This window comes from Hibiscus syriacus, unplaced genomic scaffold (genome assembly GCF_006381635.1).
Source record: "Hibiscus syriacus cultivar Baekdansim isolate YM2019G1 unplaced genomic scaffold, ASM638163v2 tig00112495_pilon, whole genome shotgun sequence".
NCBI classification, from domain to species: domain Eukaryota; kingdom Viridiplantae; phylum Streptophyta; class Magnoliopsida; order Malvales; family Malvaceae; genus Hibiscus; species Hibiscus syriacus.
Window position 1 is genome coordinate 200041 of NW_024063345.1, and position 21798 is coordinate 221838.

At 32.3% G+C, this 21798-nt stretch overlaps 1 protein-coding gene and 1 pseudogene across 1 annotated transcript; both read right to left on the reverse strand.

The window, feature by feature from the left end:
• Window positions 1-4592: 4592 nt before the first annotated feature.
• LOC120180392 lies at window positions 4593-9698 on the reverse strand (annotated as a pseudogene).
• Window positions 9699-11199: 1501 nt separating this feature from the next.
• On the reverse strand, window positions 11200-11926 carry LOC120180356 (ethylene-responsive transcription factor ERF013-like). The gene has a single exon (XM_039185697.1). It carries the CDS (start codon window positions 11842-11844, stop codon window positions 11215-11217), a length of 630 nt encoding a protein of 209 aa, XP_039041628.1. The 5' UTR covers window positions 11845-11926; the 3' UTR covers window positions 11200-11214.
• Window positions 11927-21798: the final 9872 nt, after the last annotated feature.

Consider the following 21798-nt stretch of genomic DNA (forward strand, 5'->3'; position numbering starts at 1 on the left):
TGATGCGTACAGAAAACCAGGAAAGGGTGTGGTTCAAGTTTTCCAGGGAATTAATTCCCTTTCATTCCAGAAACCCCGACAAAGGGGTTCAACATCATTTCTTCTTTAGATTATGTTTTTAAACGTCGGTATTATGGCCTTTGATAATTGCCATTTCCGTTGTAAAAAGGAACTCGACATACTCTGCCCATATCATGGAATGTCTAAGAAAATGGCAAGGAAATATTTGCCGATCTGGGTGTCGCCACGGGATGTCTAATAGTTTGAATGGTATGTTTACAAAATGCCATGTTTTTTGGGCTGATAATATGAATTAATCGGATTCCACCTTAATTCAGAATCTTTATAGAATGAACTTATTAAATGGCTTCAGTGAAAAATAGAGTACTATTTTTGTAGAATTATCAAGTTCGAACAATTCTGTAAGGGATGTATATTATTAATGAGATAATTTGAACAATATCATCTCAACTATTTATTAAAAAAATCCTCGTGAGAGTTATTATTACAATCCAAAAATGCAAGTCAGTGAATAAAAAACCTCTAAAATTGTTAAAACAAAATTGAGGACGGCTAGTTTGTCTCCACAAAACACAAAGCGACAATTATAGAGTAGAAAGATTAAAAGAGCTAATTATTTTGATTAAGATGATATAAGAAGGCACGTGGCATCATCACCCTCCCAAGTCGGATAATGTTGGGATTATGACATTGTTCTATACTAAACCCAGCACCTGAATTAAATAAATATAAAGAAAACTGCAGCTTTTCATGCATGATGAATCCACAATCTCTATTCTCTATAAAAATTTAAAGGCTTTGTTTATTTTTGTTTCTTTGATTTGAAAATTCAAATCACATCGCAGATTCCTTTTTTCTCTCTCGCTTCTATCAATATTTAGTATTTCCTAGAAATGATTCAACTCTTTCCCCCGCTCCTACCTTTGAACTTTCAACAACTCCACATGCATTTGTCAAATTGGCATATAAATTAAAGTTTCACCCTTTATGTGAGCAATCTTATCTATTAGGTTTTTTTTTGACTTTTTTTTTAAGAAAAATATATGATGTAATGTTAAAACAATAAAAACATGGAAATTAATCTATTTTTTTAAAAATGCTAGAGTTGAAGGGTTTCTATGATATTTTAATATTTAATTAAATGCAAGAGGAGGTGATTGATTACATACATCATTACATTAAAGATTATTCTTGTTTATGCAAATAATGTCGTTTAGCATGTCCCTAACATTTATCATAATAAACAAAATCTATTTAGAAATAATTGTAGGTTTTAATAAAAGCAGCTGTTCTTTATTTATTTATTTATTTATTTATTTTATTAAAGCTGTTCTTTATTTGGTTGGCCGGGGAGGGTACATCTTCTAACCACATATATCAAATAATTAGTATATTTAAATTTATAAAAATAAAAATAAATAAATAAATAGGGCCTTCTTTGTTTTGTTTTACTCTTCACAAAACGAGACCCTGATTTGGTCAAATTAGTAGAAGCTGGTCCGCATTTAATGTTCTTTGCTCTAAACCATGTTGCAATGTCGGGACATTTTCTTCCCTCACATTAAAAGCAAAATACATAACTTGCAGAACTTTGAAAACTATGATAAATTATGAATGTTGTCACTAACTTTGATTCTATTTCTATTTTGATGATTAAAGTTTAAATTTTCTAATTTAATCATTAAAATTTTGTTTTACTTCTATTTTAATCATTTGAACGTTAAATAAAAAAAATAATAGGGTCACGTGACAACAACGTATGCTTATCTAATATGATATCAATGTGTCATCCACGCCATTTTCGTTTTCCATTATATCGTTTTTCTTTGGAGATGAAAATTTTATATTGTCATCCTTGTGTCATGCAAATGTTGAAAACATCATTCTTCGACCACTCAAAACACTGATGAACTCGTTACATGGTCTCTTATCCCTATACCAATATATATTCTCTCAAATCACTTTAAAACTTGTGAAACTCAACTAATAACGTTAAACCTACAAAACCCTAAATTACTCAAATCTATAATATTCACCATCCGACCAACATGTAATCAAGATATACAATATGTTTTCTCCTTCTCCACCGTTGAGATATGGAAAAAGTAAGAAATCATAGGGGTTTTTTTTATATATAAAAATGAATAGAGTTTTGAATTCATTTCACAATTTTTAGAAGATAAATGTTCAATCATAATGTCAATAAGAGTTTAACAATGATTAAAATAAAAATAAATCAAAATTTTAATGATTAAATTAAAAAATTAAACTCTACCAGTTAAATATAAATAAAAAGAATCAAATAATGAAATCTATAATGTACCTTAAAAATTATTATCGATATCGATAGTAAGATCTAAATTTTACAAAGGCGGATCCTAAATTAATAAAGGTATAAATCAAATACATATATTAACACGAACACAACATGATAAGGTTAGATTGTGCTTGAGTCCACTCCTCAATAATAAAAAAAAAGGAAAGAAATGAAATTAAATTTGAACTCTCTTTAAAACTTGTTTTTCATTCGATGTAAAATTCTTTGTATTTCTAGCATTTTATACTTCAATTTAAAGAAAAATGTTTATTTTCTTAAAAGAAAATTATAAAATAAAGTGTAATATTTTAAAAATAAAAGTCCATGAAGATTGTCGTGAATTAATTGGCAGCAGTAGATGTCATTTTCCGAAGCAAAAGTGTGTAATATTCTGACCAAGATTTTGAAATACGATATGCTTCTTAATTGACATGACTTCCATCATCGTTTCATTTCAAACCCTTTACTTTTGGCAATGTGGTTGCTCATTTAAACGCGACACATTCAAATATGATTAAGCAATTTTTTTTAAATTTTGGAAAATATAAATTCTGAATCTTATATTTATAGTTATATTATAAATATTTTAAAAATTTGTAAATTCTTTTAAAAAACAACAAAAAAATATGGAAAATTCATTTAAAAAACCAGTTTTTAATAAAAGTTTATTGTTTTTTCATTTTAACGATTTAAACTATTTTTTAATTTAAAAAATTAAAGAATAATTTTTAATATATATATATATTAAAAACATAAAATCTGAAAATTATATACTTTTATATTTTTCTATATTCTTTTAGATTTTTATCTTTTATGTCAACGTGACATGTTTCAATTGGGTCGTGTGATTTCTTAATATTTTTCTCAATAACGAATAAGATAAAACGACACTTCAAGGAACAATTGAGAATATAATAATTACACATGAAACAACAGAGAAAAAATTATATAAAAATAAAATAAGAATTAAATTAAAATATAAAGAATAATGAAATATTAAATCTAAAACAAAACATTTCATATATAACGTGAATATATGATAAAATAATTACAAAGCATGATGAAACCTGTGAATTGGTTAAGTCATCTAATGGAGCTTTCCTTGTTGACTTTTTAGGCCAGACATTTGGTCCTCAATAATGTGAGGGTTTTACATATCAGAAATTAATATCTTTCCTTTCGACTTTTTTTTTGGCAATCTGCAACTGTAGCTGTGCCATGCAAAATTATCATTATTTCAATAATTAGCTCAATTGGGGATTAGGATAAAATATATTAGAATTTGCATTATGATTGCAATACGATATATAAAGGTAATTATATGATTTTTTTTTATTAAAAATTTGCTCTTATACAAACTTGTAAACAAGTATAGTAGTTTGGATTTTCTTTCGATTAAATCTATGTACGGTCGAAACACGAAATCGAGTAAGAAATATACCAAGTCTATGTTCAAATTTAAAGTCAAATCCGTCGACTTTCGATCTTTATTAATGACTCATTGACTTTTATCGTGTCAAAAGCTGGTTGGTGAGTTTTGACAAATAATTTCTTCTTATTCCTGCTGAAAATTGTTTTACTTAATTTTGATTTGAATATTAACAAAATATTATTAAAAGTTCAGTCATGAATCTTGAGCATAAATCATAAAATAAATATGAAAATACCTTTAAAAAATCCATCGCATAATTGTGTTATGGTGTATCATTTTGCTTATGATCTGGTATGAGCTTCATCATATATCTTCCTCCCTTTTACAATAACTTTTATGCAAGGGAGATGGTCTTGGTGTGTTGGATCATATGAAAATTGATTTTTCTTTTCATTCTTTAAAATCAGTATAGAATTTAACATTTTGAGTAAGCATGAGAACCATTTTGAAATGAACCGGACTTAACTTCGTGGTCCGACTAAATGAACAGTTTAGGGGTTGGCTGGTATTTAGGCCGAAAAGCCTACACATGGGGCTTTGTGGTTCATAACATTTACGCCCACGTTAGGGTTTGAAATCATGCTCTTGACAGTAAGAATTATCTTTGTATTTATGTCAAACAACATGCAGCTTTACCACCACCACCATCGTATCCAAACCAGTAAAATGGTCAAAACTCTGGTCCAGTTTCTTCTTGTTATGTTTATTTATAATTAAATGCATAATAGATTATGTCATAGTCCTACACATGAAACTGAGTTTCTTCTCTCCACTTTTAAACTTGTTCTGGCCCAATAATTTGCAAAAAAAAAAAAAAAAGTCATTCAATCGACATTCTTATCTGATTCAGAAATATGACTTAAATAGTTACTATCAAATGTCTGGAAAAACCAAGTCATGAGTCAGTAAGAAAACTAGATTTCTCCCTATGAATTTTGTTTCTTGGTTGGAATTTGTTTCCAGTAAGCAAAATGGTACAACTGAGTTAAAAGCGCTTCGGTTGACACCGTGTGCCTGCATAAAACCCTTCTGTATATGCTTTGTTCTTGAATATTGTCTGCAAGGGGAAAGTCAACATTTAGATGAGTAACATTAAAAAATATATATACAAACTTTCTTTTTCGTTTATTCGAAAATGAATGGGAAGAAAAGGACGGGAAAGAAAATGCGTTAGCATTTGTTTTGGCAATGCTGACTCTATATACTTGCTAAATTAAAATACGTGTAACGTTTTCCATATTATACTTACAGTAAGGTTCTTTAGGTCTTCTCTAAGACATTTTTTAACATTGTTTGCTACCTCAGCTCCAAGGTGTCCACAATGTTGATTTATGAAATCCTCCGAAATCTGTATTCGTTTCGTAAGTAAAAAAAAGAAAATACAGGTTGATATTTTGACCAAGAGTACAAGATTTAGATTACTTCTGAAAGCAGCAAGGCAGATGCTCTATCCAGAAGCTCTTCTACAAATTTCTCAGCATCCGCAGCAGGAATAGATGACCGCACAATATCAACAGACTTCTCCTTAACATTTTGTTCATTACCAGATGGCTTAACAGCTTTTGCTACATCAACGTGTAGAGAAAGTGTTTATATTATTCGGACAAATTAAACACTAAATTACTCCATCATAAATGACAGATGCATATTCAGCTGTCAGCTTGTCAAATAATTAACATTACAGTTCTCTAAGTTACAAGAAAAATAACAAAATTTTCATTTTCTCCATGAAAATGACCACCAGTATTTCCCCTCAGCAAGAAACGGATTCATAACTGGACATCAGCACCACTCCTTTGTCATTATGGCATTAAATCATCTCAATCAAAAGCAAATAAAATTCTTACCTAATGAGTTTTCAACAAAATCTAACACCATTTGGTCAATGCATAACTTTGTTGCTATCATAATGTTTTAGTTTAAGCAAGCCGATTCTGTATCTCCCCTTCTACAACTACAACTACAACTACAACTACAACTAGGTTCTAGAGCATCATAAGTAGACAACCATTAAAATAGGCACCTTTATGCTCAAGTAGCTACGAAGAAACAAACACATTCCAGTGATTAGTATTGCAGCTACAGCTATTATTCATTTTGCCTATTTGAATGGGAGGTTAATCCGTAGAACCCAAAACAGGTACAAGTCCTTAGAACCCAAAACAAGATTCAAGTATGTATTCACAGGAAACAGCAATTACTAGTTCAATAAAATGAAGCAACAGACTTAGACTTTTTCAAGAAGGTTAGAATAGGGACAAAATTTAGCAATTGTAACCGGCACAATAAAAGTAATGAAATTGCAAATGACAATTCTTTTAGATAAGTTACCTGTAAATGCTGCAGTTTTCGTAGCAGCACCAACACTTATCCCAGTAGAATCCTGTGAAGAAGGTTCTTTTTCCCGAAGATCTGACAAAACTGGGGAATCTGATGGAACATAAGGAGCTAGATCGGGTGGTTCATCTTTCCCAACAGGAGGGTTAGCCTACCAGAAATAAACTAATACTAGATCAGCTAATCTGAAAATTCATTGCCGGTGAAATGGAGCAGATAAAGAAAATTCAAATCACCTCCAGATCAATGTATGATGGGTTTCTCCAATCGATTTAAGAAATTTGTCCAGACCTTGGATGTTCAGAGCTGGGAATAAATCAATTAGGAATTACACCGATCATGCACCAAAATACAGAAGTTCAGAAACAAAGGGCTATAGAGTGGTACTAAGTTCCTCATTGATTTCCAATCACATGAAACTGCATCCTAGGAAGTCGGTCCACTTTTTCTATCACAGGATTTTGTAGATCTCAAAGACTAAATTGTATACACCATGCAAACATATGGCATTCACACTTGTAACCAATAAGTGCCAACTTGCTAAGTACGGACAGAAAAGGAAGCAGCCAGTTTTAAATTGACTGGCTTGAGTTTTTACGCATTTTCTAAAGTTTGCATGACCATAAAGAATAACAATGTCATGCACGCTTATGTTCCAGATATATAAAGCTAATAAGGTTAAAAAAAATCTAAATCGCTCATCTTCATTTCAAAAAACAACCAACCCCATAAATAATCTCCTACAACCACCAATTATATAGTATGTAACAAAATAAAGCGTTAAGAGTGAATTCAAAAGAGGATGAGAACATGTTTATTCTTTTTCCAGACTTACAGATTGACATGTCATTGGCAAGTGGGTGAAAAAAGCAACACTCTTGAGTTTTGAATCCTTGATCCAACAATAGTGAGACATGTCTTCAAAAATACAAGAAAACTAAAAATTAAAGCAAGACCAACTCTGAAGAAAACCAATCAAAAAAGGAAGTAAATCTCTATATATTGAACATACAGTATAACAGAGAGTTAAGAGAAAGAAGGTGGGTGGGATAGCACTTGCATGTAAGATGTAAAGAAATCATACTAGAATTTTAGTCAAATGGTCATTAGCACTAGATACATCTCCAAATGCAGAAATGTATGCAGTAAACGCAAGTTATTTTATTTTTTTCACATAGGCTCAACCGGTTCATGCACACATGAATGCAAAAAAAGAAGGAAAAGAAGTTAGAAACGAGACTTTTTCAATTTACTGAAAGATGTTAATACATCAATAATGAAGGAAAGAAAACTAATCCAGTCAACTCATTCAGAAGCTACCTTGACATTTTCAAAAAACACAAAGGTAGAATCAATGAGGTGAGGTTCTTGAGAACATGAGAAATAAGATAAAATATTTTCATGAATTTTCACAAAAGCATCTAATCATGTGTATCCTTCAGGTTCTTTGTGGATGAAATATTATAACACAAGATCACATGTAAATAAATGGATAATTAGGGATTCTACAAATAGAACACCATCGTGTACTGACAAACACAAGAACTTAAAGCTTCAAGGGCATTTCCTCTTGTGTGCAACCAACGAAATTACCAGATCATAGGAAAAGAATAGCCCATGTATCATTCTGCACTAAAATGCATGTATATTTTAAAGCATGAAGGAAATGAAACTTAAATGCATACCTTGAGGACTCATTTACAACTGCAAATGGAGTAACACATCCAAGTGGAACCTTAAAAGAACAAAACAGAAGCAACAGTATAAAAGAGTGAGTTACAATCTTGTTATCATATATGTAATGGTCAATACAATCTTGCTATCATATATTTGATGATCATTAGCGAAAAACCTTTTTAATCATTTGGATAGTAGCTTGTCCTTTTACTCTGTATACTTTTAAATTGAATGAAGCCATACTTTTGAAACATGACACGACATTTTAGGAATGAAATAGACTATTTCAAATTTAGAAGCAATCTGCTCATATAATTAGAGAAGATTGAGAAGAACACTAAACAAGCCGGAAAAGACTTCTATACTAAATCCATAAACTTCCTCAAATATCTAAAAAATTTTGCTACAAACAAATTTAAACTAATATGTACACACACCTGAAGTATCTCGACCAATGCCTCTTTTGGAGCCATTCTTAAACCACCTTTCCCTAAACCAAGTCTCTGAGACAAAACTGCACAGCTTTGAAGGCAACAAAAAGCTCTCATTAACATCGGAAATTAGCTCCAAAATTTCCATATCAACAACAATATGCGAGGAGAAAGCATGCACCTTTCAAATCTACATTTTTTGATAGAAAGATGGCCTCGTTAAAAACCCCCCATCATAACTGCCGATCTACAAAGATAGACCAGCGGACATTGGAGGGAGGAAAAGAGTGCCAATAATTTTATTGCTAAAAAAACAGATACAGCATCAGTACATAGACCAATTACAATAATACTCCAACCACCAAAAAACAAAACCCAATACAAACTACCAACCAAACCCTACATATTACCCCCTCGTCAATCCTATCCAATACCCAACTTGGCAAACTCATCTGCCTTGTGATTGGCACCTCTGTTAATATGCCTAATGACCACACCCCTCTTTAACACTATATTAGCAATATCCTTTCAAATCTACTTTTGTATCTGCAAGAGCAGAGACAACATAGTACCTATGTTTCTTGTCCTGCGTGGATAACCATTTGCAGTCACATGGAAAACTAGAAACAATTCCAAGATTCATTCAGCACAGACGTACAAATAACGGTACAGAATTTTATATTATACCTTCAAGAACAAATTTTTTCTCAGAGCACCTCCCATGTTCCCAACATATTTTGCCTGGTTGTGAAGAAATATTTTAGTTTTATAATCCATGAATGTGCAAAAGGGATTTATGAGCCAAGTTAGCGGTCTTCTTTTACCTTAGCTTCAACTGTCAGAACAACGGGATGTTCATACTGCGAAAATTCTATTTGAAACTCCTGAAAGATCCCAATGCACGTTTCAATCACTAAAGAAGACGGTACAAAAGCATAGCTACCGTAACTAAAGTAAGGCTATTACTATGGTGCTATCGATCTCATTTTCTTTCGGTAGGTTGTATAATTGACACAAATTCATTAACTTCAACCACTGTCCGATACGAACATAGAAATATGCCGAGCCAACACCATATATTAACACCCTAACTTGGATTCCAACCTCTACTTACTCAATTCTTACCGTGAAAGAAGAAAAAAAACCCAATATAAAAGCAAAATAATGAACACCGAAATAAAAATTGAAGTGTAAATAAAGAACCGTTGCGTAATATAACAAAATAGAGAAAAACGAAAGCTAAAAAATATCCCATAAAATAAATTTAAAGAAAAAAAATCCTTTAAACGAGCAAGCAGCTGGTCCTTGGAATAACCCATTGTATTGGTCAGTTTCCGAGTCAAAGCTGAAATGAAGGATAGAAGTAAAGGCAACTGCAAATCTGCAATGAGCTTTGAAATAGGTTTATTCGTTACTACAAGAAATTGTACAACACTGTCTTGGATCGGGCTTAGACTCTTTGGGTCCATTTAAATAAATAAAAAAGAAAAGAAAAAAATAATCGAACGACCGGCATTGTGTTTGTGTTATAGTTTTTGAGATAAATTGCAAGTTTAGTATGTAAATTATTATTTTTATTCTGTTTTAATATATAATTTTTTTAAAGTTATACTTAATATTTAGTTTAGATTTTAATTTAGCACATCGTCATTAAAAAAATAATAAAATTGTTGAGGTGAATTTTTTTAAGTTTTTAATAATTATGTGACAGTATCTTATGATGATACGTCAACATCACTGTTAGGTTTTTAATAGCGAGTTAAAAATGAAACTTAAACTAAATATTATATATGATTTTAAAAATTAAAAAAAAGTTTAGATACTAAACATGTAGTTTACCCTAATTTTTACAATTAGTAGAGTAATCTTCTTTTTCTTTTTTAAATAGTGTCGGATGATTACACTATAGTATTTGTTCATAATTTTTTTAATTATTTTATTGACAACACACACATCCCACAAATATAATTGCTCAAATCTAAGACCTTTAGAAAAACAATATCTTTTTTTACCACTAAAATTGCTTGATGAGTTCAGACTTAAGAGTAATCTTAAAATTTAAAATTTGTCATATCAAATATAATTTTGAAAATTTTCATATCAAATATGGAAGTATTGGAATATTAAATTATTATTTAAATTTATGATTAATTATTAGTATAATATCAAAAAAGAAAAATAGATGATAATAAAAATATATTATTTATTCATTTTGATTCAATTATTATATTAATGTTCAGTTCAGACCGAATTTGAACAAATTAAATTTAAGTTTCTTTTTATTATTATTATTTTTTTATTCAGTATCAATATCAATTTATCTAAAATTTGAATCAATTCTTGAGCTTATACCCACTTCCTTATATGCTTTCAAGCTTTAAGCAGAGTATATGTTTTGTGGGCTGTTATTGTTTTTTAGTATATATTATTTTTAATTAATAAATTTTATTTCTGAACGTAGCACTTTTTTCACTTTTACTTATGATTTTTATTTCTATTTACAATCAAACCAGTAAATTGTAATGAATTCATTATATGTTCCCTTTTGGTGTTTTAATAATTATCTTAATTAATTATCATATGCAAAATTTATAATATAATAAATTAATAAATAATTTTAATATAATACTATAGCATAAGTAAATAATATATTAATATTTCTATCGAGTAAACATAATATTCTTTTAATATTTCAACTATCATTAAAAAATGTAAAAAAATATTATAACCTTTTGTATCACTCTCTATTTTAATTTAATATTTTTAATGATGTTTTTATTTCATAATTATATTTGAATATGAAAATTTGCATAATTGATACATAAACTGAATATGTAGACACTCCCCACTTCGAGAGTTAAAAAAAAATGAAATTTCGTCTGAAATTACATTAAAATATTTATTTTTTGGTTACTGTCAGCAGCATCTTCAAGCAACAACTTGAAGATCACAAATATCAAATAATTGAAAAGAATAAAAGAATGGTTTAATGCTTGACCTTAGCAAAAACTCCACAGCGGAATATCATCACCTTCATCGTAGAAATCATTTATCGTTGAGGGCGGAACAAATGAGGACACATTCAACATCTGATCAAAGGAGGTGTACCATGGTTCAATCAGAGAAATAGGCTCATCGTTTGCTACAAGAGTTTGTATTAGTGACATGTAATCATCATCATCAACATAATCAACGACTTGATCAGATGGTGAGGAAGAGGCTGACGAAGAGGAGGAAGGTGGCGGCGATATTGCTGGGGTGGTGGCGGTGGCACTGTCGACGAAACTATTTGCAGCTGCAGCGGCCACTCTTTGTATTGACTTGGGAGACAAAACACCATCGGGGATGTAATGTGAAGAAGTGATGGGGAAGTTGAGATTTGCCGATGTACCTTTGAGGCATAGCAGTGCAGCATCATAGGCTGTTGCGGCAGCTTCTGGCGTAGAATAAGACCCTAACCAGATTCTTGTCTTCTGATTTGGAGCCCTAATCTCTGACACCCAAGAACCCCAGCTCCTCATTCTCACACCTTTATACTTCTTCTTGCATGATGATGGTGCTGAAGACGTTGATGATTTCATTTGCTTTGATGCTTCTGGTTGAATCTTCTTCATATCAGCCTTCACCATTGGCAAGTAGCTTTCAAGAAAGATAATCAAACATAACAACAGTGCAGTGAACAATAAGTCTTCAGTTATCAATCAATGTTTGTGGCAATGGTTTTTGGTAGCTTTTTAAATGGTTTATTGTTGTTTCAAAAGTGATTGAAAATGTCGATATTTATAGATAGGAGGTGACGTTGAGTTGTTTTAAAGCTAGGAAGATCCCTTGGTCAATCAGTGTTGGTCCACATATGACATATGAAATTGGCTGACAGGCAGGATATTTTTAGCTTTATTAAAAACAAAATGGGTGAAATGGACATTATATTACTGCTTCATGGTAAAACCCCAGTTTCCATATGGCTGGTATTTTATAATAAATATATAATTTGCACCAAACATGTGGAAATAAATATACATTGTGTGATTAGCTACATTGCAGAAATGTCAATTTGCAAACCCCAATACTCAACCTAATGGTTGATTAAATGAAAACCCTTTATTTTAATGTATTGTATCTCTGTTTTAGTATTGTTGTTTATGGTAAAAAGAAAAAATAGATATTGGTAGGCAACTTCCAGGATCTGCAGGGCTGAATATTTAATGGGGTGGGGTGTGATTCACTCAAGAGACGCGCAGTCTAAATCCTAGTGCTTAACTCAGCAATTCGGCCCCAACGTAGAATAACCAAACCAAAAACAAAACCAGCTGTTGCTGCACTGTCTTGCTGCTCTAAAACCGCGTCTTTTTTATCCAGACCCTCATGCAAACTGAAAATAACTCTTTCAATGACTAATAAATTAAAAGGATACATCTCTCAACTGTTTCACGGTGTTTTTTTTGCTTGGCTGCTTACGCTTTCATGTCTTGACTTTCTTCCCAAGTTCCTCACTCTTGCTAAGCTCAAAGGTTCTCTTTATGGTACGGCAAAACCAGAGCTGCTAACTAGCTACCACATTTTCTCTTACTTTTGTGCGTGTGAGGCTGGAAAATGCCTGCCTTGTGGAACATTCGTTGAAATACGTATATAATTTTTTCGTTTTCACACACGGGGATGAGCCAAAATTTCAAACTTCCCAGCGCACCAATTGTCAGGCAAATGGGCAGTGAATCGCCCTGACAAAACGTGCTAATGATTTATGCAAGAAAGGGTATAGATTATTACCAAGTTCCAGTCAAGGGGTCATAAAAGGCAGGCCATTCGGGGAGGAAGATAAGAAAACTGTTTGTTTAGTATTTCGTACGCACAAAATGTTGTCCTCAATCCGCACAGATCCTGCTTTAATTAAGAAGGCGTCTGTTTCTTGAAATTTCTAATACGCTCTGTATTCCATAAGCTGCTGACGCTGATCCTATTCCCGATAAGTAAACGTGTATTATATATCTTCACATGTGTCAGGCCAGCCATTGCTGATGTGTTAATGTTAAAATTTTCAGAAATTAAGGAATGAAGCAGGGGGCATGGTTGCTTGGAAATTTCATTTTTTATGTCGACTCATTGAGCTCAGCAGCTGAGTTTATAGTTCATCAAAGTTAATTGAACAGCAACGCAATGAAGAATGAAGATTCATGCTCCTGCTCGTCTCATCAAGTACATTGTATCTTTTAAGAAACATTATCTTCACAAAATCTTTTGTTCTATCTCATTGGTTGCTTAACTGACATTGTCCTTTCCGTACCCCACAACCCTTTTCCGTAGTACTTGAGCATTAGCCAACTGTAAGTAGAACCTATAGGCAAACTCTAAGCCCCTGCTATCGGGGTTGCCTCAGGAAAGATAAACTAATATACGGTTAATATACGGTGTTATCGGATACATTATAATATATTTAATAAATTTGGTTTAGCGTTACCGGAAATATCGAGTAATAACAATGTTGTAGGTGGAAATCATGAAGAAAATATTAAAAAATTTGACAACCGGCAAACTTAGCTTGTTGGTTTATGTCGATACAAATGAAAAATGTATCGCTCCATAGCAATATAACATGTAAAAATATGATAAAACCAGTTTCATTATGATAAAACCGGTAAACCGCTACTGGATATATCGAAAGTATCAATTAGAATTAAATAAGTATCGACACTTTTGGAATTTAAAAGAGAAGAAGTAATAGCGCCTATAAAGTGTCGATACTTTATAAAAACGTATCGATCCATAACAATATAACATGTATAAGTATGACAAAACCGGTCACGAAATCATAAAACCGGTAAAGAGCTATCGGATATATTGAAAGTGTCGATACGTTAATATAAATATCAACACTTTTTGAATTTAAAAGAGAAGAAGTTATAGATCCTATAAAGTGTCGATACTTTATACAAATGTATCAATCCATAGCAATATAACAGGTAAGAATATGACAAAACAGGTCTCGAAATGATAAAACCGGTAAAAAGCTACCAGATATATTGAAAGTGTCGATAAATTAATATAAGTATCGACACTTTTGTAATTTAAAAGAGAAGAAGTTATAGCGTCTAAAAAGTGTCGATACTTTATGATAATGTATTGATCCATAATAATATAATAGGTAAAAATATGACAAAACCGATATCAAAATGACAAAACCGATATCGAAATGACAAAACCGGTAAAGCACTACCGGTTGTGTTGAAAGTGTCGGTACTTTAATAAGTACGCGTAAAAAAGTATCGACACTTTCAAAGATATAGGTAAATATCCTATCGAAAGTATTGACACTTCACATAAAAGTATCGATACTTATGTAATTGTATCGATTAAATATAAATAACATATCCGGTGTAAATATAAAGGCATAGCTAAATTTCCTCTTAAAATAGATAGAGTTTTTGAAATCGAAGCGTAATTGTTGCTGCATTTCAGAAGGCGTTTCTACGTTGAAGTTTGTTTGTTTGTTGCTGCATTTCAAATCGAAAGGTACGTTGTTGAAACCCTAGTTTTTTATTATTATAGTAATTAGGGTTTTTATGTGTTGTTGTTTGGGGTTTTTGAAGTAAAGAAGCATTTGAGACCGATTACATGTAGAAAGTGATCTTCTAGGTAGATGATAAATATCGATACTTTTATTTAATATTATAGGTAGAAAATGATATTATAGGTTGTATAAATGTGCCGATACTTGGAGTATTGAGTGTTCCCATTCGTTTGAAGGAAATAGGGAGGTTTTGGGACCGATTATTATATAATATTATAGGTAGAAAATAAACATGGATACATGTATATAATATTATAGGTAGAAAATGATATTTTAGGTTGTATAAATGTGCCGACACTTGTTGTAGTGGCTATTCAAATTCTTTTGAAGACCAACTGTTTTACCACAAGAGTGGTTATCGATTTTTGTATACAAGTATTTGATTTGATTTGCGTAAACTGATATATGAAGGAAAAATGAAGTCAATGGGTGGAAAGCAACCAAAGGGTGTATATATGAAATGGGGTTTGGATCATTGATAGGAGTAAATGATCGACCAATTAGGAGGGAATTGTGTCGATTCTTGATGGAGCAATTTGATATCAAACAATGTATTGCTAAATATGGCGATTATTCATTCCCTCTGGGGGTATCGACTGCTGCAGCCGTCTGGGGGGTACAAAACAAAGGCAAAAGTGTTGTAAAAGTCTGTAGGAGTAAGAACTGGAAAGCACTTGCCTCAAAATATGGTTTGAATCATAAGGTGACATATGCTGAAGTTGAAGAGGATATCAAAAGCGGATCTTACCGAAGGGATGAGCTGAAGGCCCGAGTTCTATTGTACCTTGTCAGGATATTTCTTTGTCCAACGGGTAATACGTCAACGAACAAGGACAATATAAAGCTCATTTGCGATGAAGGCTTGAAGGGTGAATTCAATTGGGCCGAATATGTTCATTCGAGATTGATTGAATCAATAATCACCTTTCAAAAGGGCAGCCAGAGATACCTCAAAGAGTGCATAGCAATCTTAGAGGTAACTGAGTTGAAGAATGCTTTTGTTTTTTTTATATAAAATGATGGTATAGTTATTATATAAAATGATTAATTTTATTATAAATTCAGGTTGCACTGTTCGATTATTGGTCAGGCTGTGATAATGTTCCGGCTTATGAAAGACACGGAGTGGCACGCATCCGTGCATGGGGGAAGGAAGAGGTGGTTAGAGTGATGATGAAGTTGAAGGTGGATAGACCGAGGAAGCTAGAAATGGTAATAAATGAAATTAAATAATATTAAGAATATAATCAATGTCTTAATACAAATTTAATTTTGAAGGTTATTTTCAAGGATGTAGAGGAGACAAAGAAGGCAGAGGAGGTAGAGGAAGAGATGGTTGGAGGGATGGATGACAGTAAGAGGGATTACAGTAAGGGAAAACAGAGTAAATTAAATATTTTGATGTCTGAATTGGCTGATATTAAAAAAATCATTTTTGATATTCATTAAAGACAATCAAGAGTCGAAGAGACACATGAGAGGCATAAGATGAAAGTGGAAGGAAAGATAGATGTATTGGTGAAAAAAGTTGAGGTGTTGAGTGGTGAAGTTAATCTGTTGACGGGTGGAAAAATTGATGGAGTTGTCAAGGAGGTTGTGGAAATAAGGAGTGAACTTTCGGGGGTGAAGGAGGTGGTTCATAAAAACTTGGATGAATGGGGGAAATTGAAGGGTGAAATAAAAGAGATGAAGAGCTATGTAGAGAAAAAATACGATGGACTGAGAAAATTTGAAGAAGAAAATATGGAGAAAGAAGAAAAGATGGAGGAAATGATGAGAAAGGATGTCACTAACATCTATACACCGGAGAGTGTTATAGATGCAGATTTGGATTCGGAATATCCTGCACCCCAGAAGAAGAAGCAGAAGGTAAGCTGAATAAAAGATAACTTAATTTGATTTTTATCATGTTGTTGTGACACAAATTTGTATGCAAAACTGTAGGTTGTAAAAGCGGATATTCCAATCGGAATTGAACCGGTCGAAGCTGCAATTTGTGATTATTTATGGAATAGTGGGTTAGAATCGGGGTAAGTCACTTATATTGCTTTGTGAGTGATATTTAAATATTTCATGAAAAGATATTAATCATGAAAAGATATTAATCCTAATGATTCATACAGATATACTGTAATCTCAATGGGAAATCAATACGCACAAGTATCCGACGTTGCAACGTTGAAGCCTATGGAATGGGTTGGCGGTGTGGTAAGTAGAAATCAATTAAAAGACAAAACCTATTGAATATGTTCTGATTGTGTAATTAATTTTGTTAGGTTATTGATTTGCTCGCCTGGCCAGTATGCTACGATTCTAAAAAGTCAGGCCTGATGATTGGCTACATTCCATACCACTTAGCGGTGAGTTAAATTAATAAATGTTGAAAAATAATGTTATAGACGGTAAATTAATAATGATTATCGCGTAATTGCAGCAACAAGCGTTGGACAACGTTGATGTTGTGGGTATTGCGAGCTTTTGGGGTGCCATGTTGCCTAACTATATGAAATTCACCAACTGTGAGAAGGTAAGACACCATAAGAATAGGCATAAATGATTTTTTGGATATATAATGTTGAATTTTATCAAATTGTGTGTGAAATTTGTTGCAGATCATGATCACAATAAACTATAATAATTCACATTGGTATCTGTTGGTGTTGGATATGGTAAAACGTGTTGGAATTGTATATGATAGTCTGTTTAAATCTGAAGCAGGTAAACATAGAGTGAATGATGCTAAGAGATTGGTATATATGAAAGGAAATTATGTAAATTATAATGCATAATTTGTTTGGATCATAACTTCATATTTTTAAATGCAGATGAAAATATTAGATAGTTATAATGAGAAACATATTTGGGTAGAAGCATGTGGCTCTATAGGAAAAGTCCTCTTGCAAAGATTCAAATTTGTGGAGCATAAGATGACCAAACAATTGAATGGATATGATTGTGGCATCTATGTGATGATGTGGATGGAATCGATCGGTTCTAGTGGGGCTACTGGTGATTTTGTAAGTAGAATTAAAAATTAGTTTGCCTTTACATTGTTAAAAGTCATTGATTGAATGTTGTGGTTTACAATAATTAACGTACTGACAATTTGAATATAGGTTGTTGGAGAATGGGATCGTATGCCACAATCAAAATCAACTAAGAGAGAAGATGACAAAAGCTGTCATGCTACACAAGAATAACAAAAGGAAGCGATGATGTAAATGTAGGGTTAATTTTGTATAAGATTTTTAATTTTGTATACGATTTATAATGTTGTATGTTAATGTAATTATGTATGAGATGGGAAAAGTTATCAATAGGTTGTTGTACATGTTTCTTATACACAGTAGGAGTCTGCATTATTCCAAGTGTCACTAACATAATTGTCATCATGTGCGGGACTGAATGGTCATTCCATATTTATGTATGTTCAATAACTACAAAATGCAATAACTTTAAAGTAATAGGTAAATTTACAATGTAGGTGGTAAAAATAGAAAATAACACTGAAAAAATTAATAAACACATATTTGATTCCAACATTTTGTCCAAGTATTGTTCCCAAACGTAATAGGTAAAATATACCGGTTTAATGAGAGTATGGTAAACATATGTGTCGATACATTTATAAAAAGTATCGATCCCAAAAACATTGAGACCCATAATTATAATGTAATAGGTAAATTATGAATCTAACCGGTCTAAATACACCAGTTTATGAGAAAATAGGTGTACATAAAGTATCGACACTTATTGAATTTGTGTCGATACTTTGTGTCCAGAATGATTTCCTTACCAAGTGCATGAAAATGTGTCGATACATTTATAACAAGTATCGATCCCAAAAACATCGAGATCCATAATTATAATGTAATAGTAAATTATGAATCTACCGGTCTAAATACTCCGGTTTATGAGAAAACAGGTGTACATAAAGTATCGACACTCTTTGATTTGTGTTAATACGTTTTGTCCAGAATGTAAACGGTCAAAAAATGCACAAAAAAGTTTCGATACATTTATAAAAAGTATCGATCCTAAAACAATGAAATTCATAATTTGAATGTAATAGGTCATTTTGCAATGTATCTGGTATAAATATACCTATTTAATTTGAAACAGGTCACCATAATATATCGACACATTTTAAATTTGTGTCAATACATTTTTAAATTACTCGCATTTTTTTTCATTCATTATTTATATGATACAAACTCCAAATTGAAAAACCCTAAACCTAAAGGCAAAAGAAAACTCATTGACTCTGACGAATACCAGCGTTCATAACAGTTACGATCAGATATTCAGATAAATTTGTCGATATTTTGCCAAAAATTAGGGTTTGTTTGATTTGCATATTGGTCACTTTTGTTTCCTTAATGTGTTTGTGTTCCAATGTAACATCATCCACACCGAAAATGGCTCCAAAACGTAAGCATCAGAATCGGGGCTCTTCTCAACCCACCTCTTCTCAACCTAATTCTTCTGAGGAAATTAGGTCGTTCGACATTGAGAACTTTAGATCCGATGCGGAGAAAGAAAGATGACAAAGGAGTTTTAAAGTAAGGAAGATTCGTCCCGAACGTGTCATTGACCTGGGTTTCTTGTTCGATGGTAAATATGATTTTAGTTTTAAATCCACATTTACATCGTGGAGTTGGCTTGAATTCCCTGGTGTAGAACCAAAGTATTACCCCAACCTAGTTAGAGTCTTCTACAACAATGCTTCCTTCCAGTATGAGCCTAATAAGAATAATATAATAGGAATTAATACCCATGTCATGGGGAAGGATATATATATATATATATATATATATCTCCGGAGACTATTGCTTCGGGTATAGGTGTTGAGAATAAAGGGGATTCAGATGAAAATGATTTAGATACTACAATACAATGGGTTAATTGAAATAGCCCAATTCACCTAGATGTAGAGGCGAGAGTGTTTCACAAAATGCTAACTTGGTTTATTCGGCCTTCTAGGGGAAAATATTCAACGATTCTAGACTGCGATTATTGGTGGATAGCAAAGTATAGATCCAAAACGGCTCCAAACATTGCTAAACTGATGTTTAAAACATTTGTATATATGGTCACAAAGGGAGCATCAATTTCAACTTCACTACCATATGGATGTGTCATCACCCATCTATTAAAAAAGGAAGAAGTTGATTTTTTGCTTGACGCCCCTGTTCGATTAATCCGCAAGATTGACATGTTATTTATTTAAAAAGTGAGATATGATTTTGTTGAAAAAGTCGGTTGGAAGCGTGTCAAGGATGTCGGATTAGATCTAGAGAGGGAGGACAATGAAGACGACCAACCAATGGAAGACGGGGGAGGAGACGCAATGATGGAAGAAGCTCCAGAAGCTCAAGTTGGACATGATGTCACAATTACGACAGTGATGGAATACATGGTTAATTTTTGGGAGCATATTGATTCCTTTGTGAGCGGAATGCGAGCCGATATTTCATCATTGCGTAATGAAGTCTCCATGTTGCGTGACGAATTACGTCAACGACATCAAATGAGTTAGGTAATTAATTATTTATGTTTCTAAATATTTACACGTTCTGAAATGTATTTTATTTTCTTTTAACAGATGTGGACAGCCAAGCGGTCAATGAAGATGACGATGAAGATGATGATGATCCAAACAAGTATATCGTGTCTACAACGCCGCCTGCAAGAAAACTAGTAATTTTTTATGTCAATGGTGTCCTTGCTTACATCCCAAGACATCCAGAAGGTTTCAATTCTGTTAATTTGTATCCATTATTTTAATATATAAGTGTACAACTTTAATCTCATTTTCTTCATGTTGCAGATGTTATCCTCAAAAATGGATTATGTGAATTTATGCAATTTTGTATATAGAATTTTGTTGTTGCCATTTGGTCATCCAATATGAGGTTAGAACTATTGAGCAATTCAAATTACTATAGCCAAAATCGTTAATATACAATTAAATGTTAACATTCAAACTTGATTACAATCTCAGGCATAACATGGACCGTGTACTTGATGAACTACGTTCGTTCTCTGACCACTTTCTATTCGTTTGGGTAAGATGATTGTCATTACACTTTGCTAACTTTAATTTGTCTAAGATTCCTACATATTTATATTCGACTGTTTGTAAACAGGATCAAAGAAAGTGCAAAACAGCATATAAGTTTACATATTGTAAAGATCTTAATGATGTTTGGAACAAGTTTACTGATTTTAACGTCCTAAATACACTGTTGGTCGATGATTCACCGCGAAAAATGATTCATAATCCGGTAAGTTATAGTTATGCCATATTTTTCCAGTTAAACAGTTGTTCATAGAATGATTGATTAACAATTTATGTTTTTTATTAGATAAACAATTACATATGTCCACATTCTTTCGACGCTGCTTCCCATTCGGACGACGATGCTCTAAGTATGACACAAATTTATTCTTGATTATGCTCATTTAGTTTCTTGTTAGTAAAATTGCACCTGATTAGTTTGATTATTGAAATTATTTATATATGTCCTCAGAAAAATATGGTAACATACGCGAGTATTTGGAAAATTTGTTGAAGGCGCCTAATGTTCCGCACTTCGTTAGCGATAACCCTTTTCCATCGGATTAATTTCGTTATAGGTACATTATTTGAACATTGTTATCCAGAAATTTGTTGTGTATATATGTTATGGTTTGATTATATTGTGTGAATATTTTCATTCATTTAAAAAAACTAAATCATATAACACAGTAACTGTGTTTTTTAATATGAATATTACATTATAACATGTGACTTATACAATCTTAGCGAAACATACTTGATGTAGAAGCAAAATCGTCTTAGCGAAACATACTTGATGTAGAAGCAGCTACAGATTTAAAATCTCAACGGCGATGCATTTGGTTTTCAAACAGTTAAAGCGTCGGAAACGTTTCGGACATATGATCTGGATGGTATACGGGAAATGCAACAAAGGGAAACAAAACCCAAAGCGTCGGTTTACGGCTCTCCTATCTT